The sequence below is a fragment of the Gossypium hirsutum genome, chromosome A01 (assembly GCF_007990345.1).
Source record: "Gossypium hirsutum isolate 1008001.06 chromosome A01, Gossypium_hirsutum_v2.1, whole genome shotgun sequence".
In the NCBI taxonomy this organism is placed as follows: domain Eukaryota; kingdom Viridiplantae; phylum Streptophyta; class Magnoliopsida; order Malvales; family Malvaceae; genus Gossypium; species Gossypium hirsutum.
Genome location: NC_053424.1, coordinates 31,074,591 through 31,090,233, shown reverse-complemented (window position 1 = coordinate 31,090,233; position 15,643 = coordinate 31,074,591). Strand labels below are relative to the sequence as shown.

At 37.6% G+C, this 15,643-nt stretch overlaps 1 protein-coding gene across 20 annotated transcripts; it reads left to right on the top strand.

Annotated features, from left to right (window-relative positions):
* The first annotated feature begins 780 nt into the window (after positions 1-780).
* Positions 781-6,809, top strand: LOC107944893 (putative disease resistance protein RGA1). 20 transcript variants are annotated; one of them, XM_041077013.1, is made up of 8 exons: positions 802-1,455; positions 2,219-2,291; positions 2,612-2,651; positions 2,761-2,894; positions 3,078-3,164; positions 3,467-3,729; positions 3,811-3,927; positions 4,604-4,871. In XM_041077013.1, the coding sequence occupies exons 1-4, from the start codon at positions 1,144-1,146 to the stop codon at positions 2,870-2,872; spliced, it is 537 nt and encodes a 178-aa protein (XP_040932947.1). In that variant the 5' UTR covers positions 802-1,143; the 3' UTR covers positions 2,873-2,894; positions 3,078-3,164; positions 3,467-3,729; positions 3,811-3,927; positions 4,604-4,871. The 20 variants fall into 20 exon arrangements, 15 of the variants coding, with proteins under 15 accessions (XP_040932937.1, XP_040932970.1, XP_040932954.1 ...); XM_041077003.1 differs by lacking the exon at positions 3,467-3,729 and having other exon boundaries at positions 781-1,455; XM_041077020.1 differs by lacking the exon at positions 3,467-3,729 and having other exon boundaries at positions 791-1,455; positions 2,844-2,894.
* The last annotated feature ends 8,834 nt before the right edge of the window (positions 6,810-15,643 follow it).

The following is a 15,643-nucleotide window of genomic DNA, read 5'->3' as shown; positions in this document are numbered from 1 at the left end:
AGGGTTAGGATTTAGGTGTGTATGGGTTTTAGGGTTAAAGGGACATAAGTTAAGGGTTAAGGGTTAAGGATTTAGGGTTTGAGATAATTAGTGTGAAAAATATATGTTAAAAATTTAAAATACTATTATTTAGAATAATTTTAAAGTTTTTTTAGGTATATGACTAATTGTTTTTTAATCTATATATTAAATAATTTCAAATTTTAAAGAATTAAAATTTTAAAAAAAAATTAAGATTTCAAATTTTATCTAATTCTTTTAAATATTAGTTAAATTTTAAAAACTTATTTATTTAAATAAAAAAATTAAAATACTATTATTTAAAATAATTTTAAAGTTTTTTAGGTATATAAGTGATTGTTGGTGCACGTTGAATGATATTTTGATTAAAAAATGGGAAACCACATTTCAATCTCTATTCTCTAAGATTGAATATTCAAATTATATATTATCATGTAATGTTTTAATAAAAAAGTTAATAATATTAACTATTTGGATTAATTAATAATATTATAAAAACATATAGACTAAATGATATTAAAAATTAAAGTATAAGCAAAAAATTTGAAATTTAAATATATTAGAGAGACCAAATTAAAATTTAACTATTTTAGTAAATAATAATAATAATAATAATAATAATAATAATAGAGAAAAAAAAAGAAAAAATTTATTGGGCTGCATAAGTAGTGGCGTTTTTTAAAAACGCTGCAAAAATTATGAATTACCGTCGTTTTCATAAAAAATGCCACAAATATCTCTTAATAGATTAAAAACTGTGTCGTTTTTTGGAACCCCAAATTCCCATTACTTTCCCCAATTCAGATTACCCCCGAACGTCTGGTTCCTCAAACCTTGAATCTCCAAATCCCCTAAAATTTCCCCCAATTCGATATCCTCAAATCGGTTTCCCAAAATCCCCAAATCAAAATACCTTTGATTTTCGCCGAAGTCCCTTTGATTCTCTTTTTTTTTTCATTTTCATTTTCACAGTACACTCCATCACTCGCATCCACTGATTCTCACTGCTTTTGCAGTATCCATATCTCAAAATCAATTCTACGCAGTGTTTTAGTTACCCACTGAACGTCGACTGCAACTCTCTATTTTGTACTTCCAATATATCGATCTGTGTTTGAAGATATGGCGGAAGCGACTGTTTCGACGATCTTAGAGCAGATGACTGCAATCACCATTGATAAAGCAATCGAAGCCTGGAGTCTGGTGCAAGGTGCTGAGAAAGAGGTGAAAAGGCTTGAAACTAAATTTAAAGCACTCTGGTTGGAGCTTGAAGATGCAGAGGAGAAAGAATACGTGGACAAACAGGTTAAACTTTGGTTAGACAAGTTCAGAGATGTTTCTTATGACATGGAAGATGTATTAGATGAGTGGGAAACTGTAGTTCAGCAGTTGCAAACAGATCCTTCTTGCTCTGCTTCTGTTCGTAAGTGGAAGGTATGCCCCTTTGTTTCGTGCTTTTCTTCAGGTTCTCAAGTTGTCAAGCGTTATAATGTTGCTACCAAAATAAAGGAAATCAATGAAGAAGTAGATGAGATTGTTAAAGACAAAGTTAGGTTTGAGTTGATAAAAAGAAAAATCAACCAACCCAAACGTCCAGAAACTACTTCTTTTGTGGATGTTTCAGAGTTAATTGGTCGAGATGCAATGAAAGAAGAGATAATCAGCATTTTGCTATGTGGGTTTTTGGGTTTCTGTTTGCCTTTTGATATATCTGCATGTTTTAATCTGGTGTTCATTGAGATCTTTATGGGTATTTGTGGTTTTGAGATTTATTTTTGATTGACTAAGCTAGATCTGTCTGAATCGGATGGAGGCAGCATCATCTCTGTTTTTTGTTTAAATCTTTTATGTTCGATCTCATTTTCTTTTTAATTCTAAAATCACCGCACGGAGGTAGTATTTATTGATTTTTGATATATCTAACAAGCATGTTCTGTGGCTGATATTTTCATAGTTGTTGTCTGTTTTTAGCTCGTAAATTGGTACACCTTTGTTTTCTCTTGATTCTGATTTTGAGCTTGGTTTATTATTTGCACAATTTTGGCAGCAATAGTTCATCTAAAACTATATAATTGCTTTGGAAAATGTTAAGGTAGAATGATTCTTCTCCTTATTCCATTAAATGATAGTCTAAGCTCTTAAAGAATATCTGGGGCACGGGATGAGTAGGTGTATGTTTTTTGTTTTGTTTTGTTAGGATGAGCAACCAGAAGTACAAGGACCAGCAGTTTTGGTCTCAACTGAAAGAGGATCAACTATCAGTCCAATTGGTATTTGTGTGTGTGTATGTGTGTGTGTGTGTTTTCTTATGATTTAAGGGTTTTTTCTTCATTGGATTTAGTTGAAAAATGGAATATATGTTCATTGCAGTACTTGGACTTGAGGTTTTAGAACTTTTATTTGCATGAAACTTTGACTTGTGGGTCTCTTTTTGGAGTAATAAAGAGGATATGCTTCGAATAGATGCAATTTATTAGTAGCATATTGGTTGTTTGTTGGTTGCTTGATTTCTCTTTTATTGTTTTTCTCAGCTTAGTTGCATTTTCTTAAAAATTCTTCTTGCGTTACTTATGATCCTTTTTTTTTTCAGAGTATAGTGATGTTGGAGCTATGTCAAAGCACTTCCTCAGGTATTTTAGCCTTAGTTGATTTTAATTTATACATATTTTTAAGGAAAACAATGTTCTAATATAATCTGCTAGTTTTAGTGTAAAGAATATGATATCGATTTTGGTTCAGAAATTTCTCGCGTCCCTTAAAAAATGTGGGCTTCCAAGATCCACCTATGTTTCAGCAGAGAACATATGGTTTTATTTCTTCAGGACTGATGCTTGCTTCACCTAAAGAATGAGACTGAAACTGCAGTATACCTGGTATGCAAGTATTTTTTTCATCTTCCATTTTGTCTTACACCTGCCTGTAGGTATTAGAATAATGTTGCACGTTTTATTTTGTTTCCTAGCATTCTGATAAAAAATATACATGCTTTTGTTTTTAGTTTTAAGTAATTGGTACGGTTTAGAAATGAGAACTTCTCAGATCTGTGAATTGTGCAGTGGGAAAACATATGGCTTGATGGGTTCAGGATCTCTGCTTTACCCGAAGAATGAGGCTGCACTACATAATGCTAGCATTGTTTTCAAGTACTTTCTCTTGCTTACATCCATTTTCACCCTTTTTCAGTTTTTAGTTAATACTTTTGTTAGCATGCTTATGAAAAACATATTTTATCTTGCAATGTATGCATATTCCCCCCCCCCCCCAAAAAAAAAGAAATTTAGGTGCAGGTAGGAGTTGTTCATGGTGATTGTTGACTATTGACTTGTTTCTCATCCTGCATGCTAAGCATCTTTATCAAAATACTTAAGGAGTTCCATCCTGGACGTTTCCCCTTTTCTTTAGAAAAATTTGAGACTGATGTTGAAATACAAAATCACGTTTTCAGTACAACAAAGCCAATTCCTTTGTCTCAAGCAATTCAGCAAACCTAGCAAGCCATATCAAATTCAGAGGTTTATAGTTTGATTTCTTTGGATATGCTTCTACCAATTGGAAAGACATGCTAGTTTAATTGATCAATTTGGTTAATTCTTCTATAGCTTTTGGCCATATCAGTTGCAGCCAGTTGCTGTTCAAACTAATTGTTCTACGCGAGGACTTGTCGTTATCTTGAGACAAATTGTTTCTTCCTCTAGGCTTTTTAGACAAGTTTGTATTTGAAAGAAATTCAAAAAATTATGGTGTGTAATATCTCCTCAAAATCACTTAAATGCGTGGATGTTTCTGCAGATGGAAGTCTATGTTCGTTGGGGATTTCATGTTTCATGGCATTGGGAGATGAAATTGTTTCATCAGTGTTCTAGTATCGAGTTCATTGCTTTCGTTCTGTATTGCCAACTTCACAAGGTACAAAAATATTCTTGTTTGCCATTTATGCACCTATCAAACATGAATACAATGCACTTGTTCATTTTGACATATGTAGAAGTTTCTTGGCCGGTTAAGAAATTTTATTTCCAAAGTTTAATTGATCCCAATATTTTGTTTTATCTTTGTCTCCTTTAATTAATTTCGATCACAGAATAAGCAACCGAAGCAAAATTGGGAAATCCCAAGATCAGGTTGCCATGGAAAATTTATGTTGTGATAAAAATTTTGGTAGAGAAAGAAATTTTCTGGCTGACTGTTTTGGTGATGGCAAGCTTGATCGTCAATAAATATAATATAATCACATGTCGCATATACAGGGGCAGACAAATTTGGTACCACACAAGAATACGATATTCGTGTATATATGTCTATTATTGATCATCATTGCAGCATCCTCATTGGAATCTGATTCTTTTATAAACTTGATATGATTTCCACATATAAAATTCGAAAATTTGTAATATGATTTTGATCCACCCTTCTACATCACTTCACTTGGGTATTGACCCTACACGACAACTGCAAGAATCTGTGTTTCAGAAAATAATAAAAGGAAAATAACTGCAATAAGTTAACTAGAATCTGATTCTGTTATTCTGATTGGTTCTTGCCTTCATATGTCATTCATTAACTTTTGTTTCTTTTTTCTCAGGTTTGAGTTTTTATTGGATGCATGGTCCAGGATTAGTTGAATTCATGCATAGTGATGACTTGTTTGAGCTAATTGCTGATCTTAAAGTGTGCATTCTATCGTTATTTTGTTCTATTTGTATTTTGTTAGATTTCTGGTGTAGTATGATAAGTGTGGAATTTTGTTTGATTGTTATTGATAAACTTTCTGTTTGGTGGGATATATATTTATATCATAGATATTATTATTCTTCTCATTATTTTGATAATGAAATTTAATTGTTTTTATATTTTTCATGACTTTTATAATATTTTATAATATATATTTTTAATTTTATGATCTTTAGCGGCGTTTTTTTAAATAAACGCCGCAAACTTTAGCGGCGTTTCCTATAGCGGCGTTTTTTGCGGCGCTTGCAAAAATGCCGCAAATAGTTTTAGCGGCGCTTAAAAACGCCGCTAAAAGTCAGTTTTGCTGTAGTGCATTCTCAATCTCTAATCTTGTTTATAGATATTTCTCCACTGAACTCTTTGGTTTCATACTTGTAAATTTATTCAGTGCAATTCTCATGAAATTCCATTACAATACACCACTCTGGTAAGGGGGTGAGGTCGTAGGGCCTCTGACTCGACTCTCATACACATACACATGTAAAACAACTTTCATCATCATAGCAACATCATCAAAATCATATCATTCGTTTCAGACTGACTGACATTCATATTCATTTTACGCCAACTGTGACAGCCTTAAAGTGACCTTAGTCGGAAAGCGGTTTCGGGACCGCTAAACCGAGTCACCAAATTATTTGAATATGATATTTATTTTCTAAAATATGTGAATATGAATGTGTGAAAGTTTTAAGTTTCGATTTAGTAAATTGCATGTGAATTTAGTCAATAGGACTTATGTGTGACACTTTTGAAATGTGGTAGGTCAAAACATAAGGATCTATTAGTGCATGTAATAAAAGGGGTGGACTTGCATGTCAATTTTCCCCCTAATTAGTAGTGGCCGGCCATGACAAATAGGGTGGACAAAGTGATGGGCAAAACATGTCATAAACATGTTATATTGGTGTTTCATGGGAGGAATGATAAAATAAGGAGCATGGTAATAAAATAATGGAGGGGAAAATGATGAAAACAAAGAAAAAAATAGTGTCCATCCTTTTACATTTTTTGGCCGAAAGTTCTAAGGAGGAAGGAAGAAGGAAGGTGTTCTCTTGCTTCATGTTCGGCTTGGAAGAGGATTAGGAAGAGGTTCGGCCATACTTGTATCTAGGTTAAGGTATGTTGATGTTGTTCCATGAGATTCATGCATGCTTTTAGTTGTTAGCTTGAGTTCTACCTAGCCCATGGTTCAAATCTTTGCTATGTCATGGAGATGATATTCGGCTAAGGTGGATTGGTGTTGATGTCATTTGCATGCTAAAAGTGAAGCTTTGTAAGGATACATGTGAGGGTGGATTGATGACATTTGAATTTTCTTTTTAGCATTTTTGAGTTAGACATTAAGTTCTTTGTTTAACCATGACCAAAATTGAAATGGTATGGTGTTTTGATGCATTCGGCCATGGTAGGAAGTAGAAGAGAAATATAGTTGTTGTTCACGTTATTTGGATGAGAAATGGTAGTAAGGTGAAGTGCAATTGTTAGTGTTTGATTTACTAGTGTATATAGTTGTACTAGCCGAGTTTTGAAATTGAAAAAGGGCTTGAGCACCATGTGTGGTATTGAGATTGTTTGAGTAAATTCATAGTCATTTATATAATGAATTCGGTTGTAGATATACATGCTTGAATAAGATGCACGCATGAATGAATAGATGGATTGGTGTTGCATGTGTTCGGTTATAGGTAAGCATGATGATGAATCTATCTTGACTTGGATAATCGGCTCAAGGAGAAATTGCTAAAGTGCTTAGCAATTGATATTAGGTTAATGATGTGTGTTTTCGGTCATAAAGGTGCACATGAGGAAATGTTAGATTAATTGTATTAAATTACTCAATGTGATTAAAAATGCGTATGACCATTTTATATTTGAGCTAAAAGTGGCCATATGACCTATCAAACTCCTTGTCATATTCGGCCATAAGCTAGCATAATGAGACTTTAATAAGTTAAATTTGTTTGAATTAGCTCAAGAGCTTAGAGGACCAAAGTTGGATAAGGGAAAGGAAAAAGTGATCGAATAGCCGCCGAAATCGTTCGACAACATCCGAGGTAAGTTTTCGAGTAACGAGACTTAGTTTACGATTTGATTAAGTCATGACGTATGAGCATAACAAATATACGGTGATATGATGATCCTACTTGAATTATATGTTGATTTAATTAGTCTAAACGTATGACGGGTAGCCATATGTGCATAGAGATCGTGCCATAAAGCAAACTAAACCATGCTGTTTGTATGTGGCTAGTGAGCCGAAAATGGGATTGCTTAATACGTGACTTGTGTTTGAACTCTAATTATGAAAATGAAATATGGATGTGTCATGATTTATTGATATGTGCATGAATATTTAGATGATAACCGGGCTAAGTCCCGAAGGCATTTGCGCTAGTGACTAGTTCCGGGCTAAGTCCCGAAGGCATTTGTGCGAGTTACTATATCCGGGCTAAGTCCCGAAGGCATTTGTGCGAGTTACTATATCCGGGCTAAGTCCCGAAGGCATTTGTGCAAGTTACTATATCCGGGCTATGTCCCGAAGGCATTCGAGTAAGTAGCTATATCTGGTTAAATCCCGAAGGTACTTGGCTTGGGAATGAGCGACCTTGCTGTAATAGTTTCAATTAATACGCTCGTAAAATCCCAGCGATGAGGTATGTTTCGTATATGCATTGAATTAGTTGATCCCTTACAAATAGTATTCGCTCAGTCGATAAATGAGCTACCGGCCTTTGGCTAAGTTGATCTTTTGTGTATGAATATAAGGGTTGGTAATGTGAAGTAAGTATGATATTGAGAATTTGTGCATATGAAATTATCCGTTTAGCCATATGAATGCTACGCTTTAGTTGTGTCTAATTTCATGGCTCAAAACTTACTAAGCATTTAATGCTTACTCCGTTTCTTTAAATCTCCGTTTTATAGCTTTTGGTTCGACAGCTATCAGACTCGGGATTGTCGAAGTCGAAGTCGTCCACACTATCAAAGCCCCTTTTGGTACACTTTTGGTTGAACTTTGAAATGGCATGTATAGGACTACCCTTTTTGATGTTGGTCATGTACCTTTCGGTATTGTACAAATTTGGATAGCCATGCGAAAATGGCTTATATATATTTTTGAGCATAATGTTATAATCATTTTGTATGTATATGGTTATTGAGAGGTGTGGATGTGCTTGGCAATGATTGGCCATTGGAATGGTTAATCACGGTCATACTTTGTGCTATATATGCTAAAGGGTTAGTTGAATCATGGAAACTATGTAATAGGTAAAGTCTACCTTAAAGGCTGATGCTGACAGCAGCAGTGGTGTGAATTTGAAAAATCACTAAAAATAGTAGGAATGGAATTAAATAGTGAATAAATTATGTAATCGAACCTTGATAAATCTACTTCCATATGGAAGAAACGAAATGGTCATATGAGTCGTATTTTTAAGGGATATTTAAGTTGTCGTGGGACAGGGCCAGAGCGATTTCTGGATCCAATGATCTGACTTTGGAAATTCATTATAAATTAACCAGAGATAATTAGAAGTCAAGCAATATATGTATATATTCCTTTTTGAGTCTAGTTTCATTAGAATCAAACAGCATAAGTATTGAAGCCCTGTATAAGAAGTTATCTAAGTCGCAATGTAGAAAGGTTTGTGTAGTCGAACCCTGTAACAGGGGAGAATTTAACTAATAAACTGTACTAATTGGCTCTACCAAAAATTCTAGAAACGAATTTGTGGATGGATACATGAGTCTAGTTTCAGCAAAAAATTACGAAACTAATTTTCGAGTTTTGGAACTCAAGATATGATTTTTCAGGTGACAGTGACGCAGTTAGCCAGCTGTCAGGAAATTTTTAAAATGGACTGTGAACATACATGAATTATGTCTGTTAGCACCTCGTGGTCGCTTCCGACAACGGTCTCGGGTACGGGGTGTTACAATTTTATTGGTATCAGAGCTACGGTTTAGTCGATTCTAGGACTACCATAATACGTTTGGGTCTAGCTATACATGCCATTATGTGATTATTTGATAGTGTGGTGATTTCTGACAATTGAAAATGTGTTTATTATAATAATGGATCCCGATCTCGACCAAGCGGTAGCTGATGATCTTGAGAGTGTAGCGCCTGCTCCTGCACAAGGGATAGCTCCGGCGGACTCTCAACCTATTGCTAGTAATCCGAATGATGAAGCTAGACAAGCTTTCTATAGCGTGATGAATGATTGGTTCAACCAATACATTCGAACTAATACGGCTGTTCCACAACCTCTATTCCCGACTAATGCCACCCCCGCACCTACAATACCTCCGGCAACTGACCAAATAAGGTCAAATAAACCCCCAGTTGACAGAATCCAAAAACACGGGGCTACTGAATTTAAAGCTACGGACAGCGATGATGCCGAGCAAGCTGAATTTTGGTTGGACAACACTATCCGGGTACTCGATGAGCTATCTTGCACACCCGATGAGTGCCTAAAGTGTACTATCTCCTTGCTACGTGATTCTGCCTACTATTGGTGGAATACATTGACTTTTATTGTGCCCAGAGAGCAAGTAACTTGGGAGTTCTTTCAAACCGAGTTTCGAAAGAAGTATATCAGTCAGAGATTCATTGACCAAAAACGGAAGGAATTTCTTGAACTAAAATAAGGTTCCATGTCGGTTACCGACTATGAACGAAAATTTGTGAGGCTTAGCCGATACGCACGAGAATGCATTTCCTCAGAAGCCGTAATGTGTAAACGTTTCGAGGATGGACTGAATGATGATATAAAGCTGTATGTTGGCATCTTGGAAATCCGAGAATTTGTAGTACTTGTCGAGCGAGCTTGCAAAGCCGAGGAGCTCAGTATGGAGAAAAGAAAAGCTGATATGGGAGCAAAGGAGTTTCGTAAGAGGTCTTCGGGGAGGCCCTTTCAACAATCACCGAAAAAGTTTAGAGATGATTTGGGCCGATCTAGAGACACTTCGAGTTTTTCTAAACGAGACCGTGATCGACCCCCTATGAGTGCACGAGTCACTTCGGTCGCCAGTGTTGGAAATAACCGTCGAGACAGAACGGAGTGTCAGTATTGTGGTAAATGGCACTCGGGGAGTTGTAGGTTCCATGACTGCTCCTGTTACAAGTGCGGGTCAGCTGACCACTTTATTAGAGATTGCCCGAGATTATCTGAACACAACGTAAATCAGAGTGGGAAGCCTGGTGCTACTACTGCTCGGGGTAGACCATCTAGGAATACGGGCAATGCTAGTGGCAGTCAGAGAGGATCTAGAGATGCTACCACTAGATCTGAGGCTCGTGCTCCTGTTAGAGCTTACGCTATACGCGCGCGCGAGGATGCTTCTTCGCCAGATGTTATTACCGGTACTTTTACTCTCTTTGATACTAATGTGATTGCTTTGATTGACCCTGGTTCTACTCATTCTTATATATGTGAAACCTTAGCATCCAGTAAGACTCTACCTGTTGAGTGTACTGAGTTTGTAATTCGGGTGTCAAATCCCTTGGGTCGTTACGTGCTTGTCGACAAAGTGTGCAAGAAATGTCCCCTAGTAATCCGAGGTTCCTGTTTTCCAACCGATTTGATGCTCTTACCGTTTGACGAGTTTGATGTTATCCTCGGTATGGATTGGTTGACCGTACATGATGCAATTGTAAATTGCAAAAGAAAAACCATCGATTTGAGGTGTGTAAATAACGAGATAATCCGAGTTGAGTCTACTGACTTGAATAGGTTGCCAGCTGTAATATCCTCAATGTTGGCTCAGAAATATGTAAGAAAAGGGTGTGAAGCATACCTTGCGTATGTACTTGATGACAAAGAGTTAGAAAAGAAGCCTGAATCTGTGCCAGTGGTTTGTGAACACCCGGATGTTTTTCCCGAAGAATTACCGGGTTTACCACCTGTTCGGGAGGTAGAGTTTGGCATCGAGCTTGTACCTGGGACTACACCGATTTCGATAACTCCGTATCGTATGGCACCAACGGAATTAAAGGAATCGAAAGCTCAGTTGCAAGAGTTGACGGATAGAGGTTTCGCTCGACCAAGTTTCTCACCTTGGGGTGCACCAGTATTGTTTGTGAAAAAGAAGGACGGAACCATGAGGTTGTGCATTGACTATCGTCAGCTGAATAAAGTGACGATAAAGAATAAATATCCGTTACCGCGTATTGATGATTTGTTTGATCAACTGAAGGGAGCCTTGGTGTTTTCAAAGATAGATTTGAGATCGGGTTATATCAGTTGTGAATTCGAGATTCGGATATACCCAAAACTGCTTTCAGAACTAGATACGGCCACTACGAGTTCTTAGTGATACCGTTTGGGCTCACTAATGCCCCTGCGTTATTTATGGATTTGATGAATCGGATCTTCAGACAGTATTTGGACCGGTTCGTAGTTGTGTTCATTGATGACATCTTGGTCTATTCAAGAGATAAGACCGAACATGCTGAGCACCTGAGATTAGTGTTGCGAATTTTACGGGATAAGCAGTTATATGCTAAGTTCAGTAAGTGTGAGTTCTAGTTAAGAGAGGTTAGCTTCTTGGGTCATGTGGCATCCGCATAGGGTATTCAAGCTGATCCGAGCAAAATTTCAGCGATACTTAACTAGAAGCCTCCGAGAAATATTACTGAGGTTCAGAGCTTTTTGGGACTTGCCGGTTACTACCGACGGTTTGTAAAAGGTTTCTCGATGATAGCCACACCAATGACGAAGCAACTTCAAAAAGATGTTAAGTTCGAATGGACGGAAAAATGTCAGAAAAGTTTTGATCAACTGAAAACTTATTTGACTGAAGCTCCAATTCTAGTGCAACCCGAATCAGGCAAAGAGTTTGTCATTTATAGTGATGCCTCCCTACTTGGGTTGGGTTGCGTATTGATGCAAGAAGGTCGAGTTGTGGTCTATGCGTCGAGACAATTAAAGCCACATGAGAAAAATTATCCGACCCATGATCTCGAATTAGCTGCCATCGTATTCGCTTTGAAAATATGGCGACATTACTTATTCGGTGAGAAGTGCCATGTATTTTCGGATCACAAAAGTCTCAAATATTTGATGACCCAAAGAGACTTAAATCTGCGACAGAGACGTTGGCTCGAGTTGTTAAAAGATTATGAGCTTGTCATTAACTATCACCCAGGAAAGGCTAATGTGGTTGCGGATGCCTTAAGTCATAAATCACTGTTTGCTTTACGAGCGATGAATGTACACTTGTCTGTTCTATCCGACAATGTGTTAGTGGCGGAATTAAAGGCCAAACCATTGTTGATTCATCAAATTCGTGAAGCTCAGAAAGTCGATGATGAATTGGTTGCAAAACGGGCTGAATGTGTTCCGAATATGGAATCAGAGTTTCAAATTGATGATGACGATTGTTTGAGGTTCAGAAGTCGGTTGTGTGTTCCAAGAAATTCAAAACTCATTTCGATGATTCCGAATGAAGCTCATTGTAGCCGAATGTCAATTCACTCGGGGAGTACGAAAATGTACAACGATCTGAGACGTCAGTTTTGGTGGCATGGTATGAAACGAGACATTTCCGGTTATGTTTCAAAGTGTTTAATATGTCAGCAAGTGAAGGCGGAAGATCAAGTGCCTACGGGTTTACTTCAGCCGATCATGATACCTGAATGGAAATGGGATCGAGTCACGATGGATTTTGTATCTGGGTTGCTATTGTCGACAAGTAAAAAAGATGCGATTTGGGTTGTTGTTGATAGACTGACTAAGTCGGCTCATTTTATCCCCGTACGTACGGATTTTTCATGGGATAAACTAGCTGAATTGTATGTTTCTCAGATTGTGAGATTACACGGGGTACCGATTTCTATTGTGTCGGATTGAGATCCGAGATTCACCTCGCGATTTTGGAAGAAATTGCAAGAAGCTTTGGGTACCAAACTGCATTTTAGCACCACTTTTCATCCACAAACCGATGGTCAATCTGAGCGGATAATTCAGATACTTGAGGATATGTTGAGATGTTGCATCCTCGAGTTTAGTGGTTCATGGGAGCGGTATTTACCTTTGATTGAATTCGCTTACAACAATAGTTTTCAATCAAGTATTAAGATGGCACCTTACGAGGCTTTGTACGGGCGTAAATGCCGTACGCCATTGTTTTGGACCGAGCTCGGTTGGTAATGTGAAGTAAGTATGATATTGAGAATTTGTGCATATGAAATTATCTGTTTAGCCATATGAATGCTACGCTTTAGTTGTGTCTAATTTCATGGCTCAAAACTTACTAAGCATTTAATGCTTACTCCGTTTCTTTGAATCTCTGTTTTATAGCTTTTGGTTCGTCAGCTATCGGACTCGGGATTGTCGAAGTCGAAGTCGTCCACACTATCAAAGCCCCTTTTGGTACACTTTTGGTTGAACTTTGAAATGGCATGTATAGGACTACCCTTTTTGATGTTGGTCATGTACCTTTCGGTATTGTACAAATTTGGATAGCCATGCGAAAATGGCTTATATATATTTTTGAGCATAATGTTATAATCATTTTGTATGTATATGGTTATTGAGAGGTGTGGATGTGCTTGGCAATGATTGGCCATTGGAATGGTTAATCACGGTCATACTTTGTGCTATATATGCTAAAGGGTTAGTTGAATCATGGAAACTATGTAATAGGTAAAGTCTACCTTAAAGGCTGATGCTGACAGCAGTAGTGGTGTGAATTTGAAAAATCACTAAAAATAGTAGGAATGGAATTAAATAGTGAATAAATTATGTAATCGAACCTTGATAAATCTACTTCCATATGGAAGAAACGAAATGATCATATGAGTCGTATTTTTAAGGGATATTTAAGTTTTCGTGGGACAGGGCCAGAGCGATTTCTGGATCCAATGATCTGACTTTGGAAATTCATTATAAATTAACCAGAGATAATTAGAAGCCTATCCATATATGTATAGATTCCTTTTTGAGTCTAGTTTCATTAGAATCAAACGGCATAAGTATTGAATCCCTGTATAAGGAGTTATCTAAGTCGCAATGTAGGAAGGTCAGTGTAGTCGAACCCTGTAACAGGGGAGACTTTAACTAATAAACTGTACTAATTTGCTCGACCAAAAATTCTAGAAAAAAAATATGTGGATGGATATATGAGTCTAGTTTCAGGGAAAAATTAAGAAACTGATTTTCGAGTTTTGGAACTCAAGCTATGATTTTTAAGGTGATAGTGACGCAGTTAGCCAGCTGTCTGGAAATTTTTAAAATGGACTGTGAACATACATGAATTATGTCTGTTAGCACCTCGTGGTCGCTTCCGACAACGGTCTCAAGTACGGGGTGTTACAATTTTATTGGTATCAGAGCTACGATTTAGTCAATTCTAGGACTACCGTAATACGTTTGGGTCTAGCTATACATGCCATTATGTGATTATTTGATAGTGTGGTGATTTCTGACAATTGAAAATGTGTTTATTATAGTAATGGATCCCGATCCCGACTGAGCGGTAGCTGATGATCTTGAGAGTGTAGCGCCTGCTCCCGCACAAGGGACAGCTCCGGCGGACTCTCAACCTATTTCTAGTAATTCGAATGATGAAGCTAGACAAGCTTTCTATAGCGTGATGAATGATTGGTTCAACCAATACATTCAAACTAATACGGCTGTTCCACAACCTCCATTCCCGACTAATGCCACCCCCGCACCTACAATACCTCCGGCAACTGACCAAATAAGGTCAAATAAACCCCCAGTTGACAGAATCCAAAAACACGGGGCTACGGAATTTAAAGCTACGGACAGCGATGATGCCGAGCAAGCTGAATTTTGGTTGCACAACACTATCCGAGTACTCGATGAGCTATCTTGCACACCCGATGAGTGCCTAAAGTGTACTATCTCCTTGCTACGTGATTCTGCCTACTATTGGTGGAATACATTGACTTCTGTTGTGCCCAGAGAGCAAGTAACTTGGGAGTTCTTCCAAACCGAGTTTCGAAAGAAGTATATCAGTCAGAGATTCATTGACCAAAAACGGAAGGAATTTCTTGAACTAAAACAAGGTTCCATGTCGGTTACCGACTATGAACAAAAATTTGTGAGGCTTAGCCGATACGCACGAGAATGCATTTCCTCAGAAGCCGTAATGTGTAAACGTTTTGAGGATGGACTGAATGATGATATAAAGCTGTATGTTGGCATCTTGGAAATCCGAGAATTTGTAGTACTTGTCGAGCGAGCTTGCAAAGCCGAGGAGCTCAGTATGGAGAAAAGAAAAGCTGATATGGGAGCAAAGGAGTTTCGTAAGAGGTCTTCGGGAAGGCCCTTTCAACAATCATCAAAAAAATTTAGAGATGATTTGGACCGATCTAGAGACACTTCGGGTTTTTCTAGACGAGACCGTGATCGACCCCCTATGAGTGCACGAGTCACTTCGGTCGCCAGTGTTGGAAATGACCGTCGAGACAAAACGGAGTGTTAGTATTGTGGTAAATGGCACTCGGGGAGTTGTAGGTTCCATGACCGCTCCTGTTACAAGTGCGGGTTAACTGACCACTTTATTAGAGATTGCCCGAGATTGTCTGAACACATCGTAAATCAGAGTGGGAAGCCTGGTGCTACTATTGCTCGGGGTAGACCATCTAGGAATACGTGCAATGCTAGTGGCGGTCAGAGAGGATCTAGAGATGCTACCACCAGATCTGAGGCTCGTGCTCCTGCTAGAGCTTACGCTATACGCGCGCGCGAGGATGCTTCCTCGCCAGATGTTATTACCGGTACTTTTACTCTCTTTGATACTAATGTGATTGCTTTGATTGACCCTGGTTCTACTCATTCTTATATATGTGAAACCTTAGCATCCAATAAGACTCTACCTGTTGAGTGTACTGAGTTTGTAATTCGTTTGT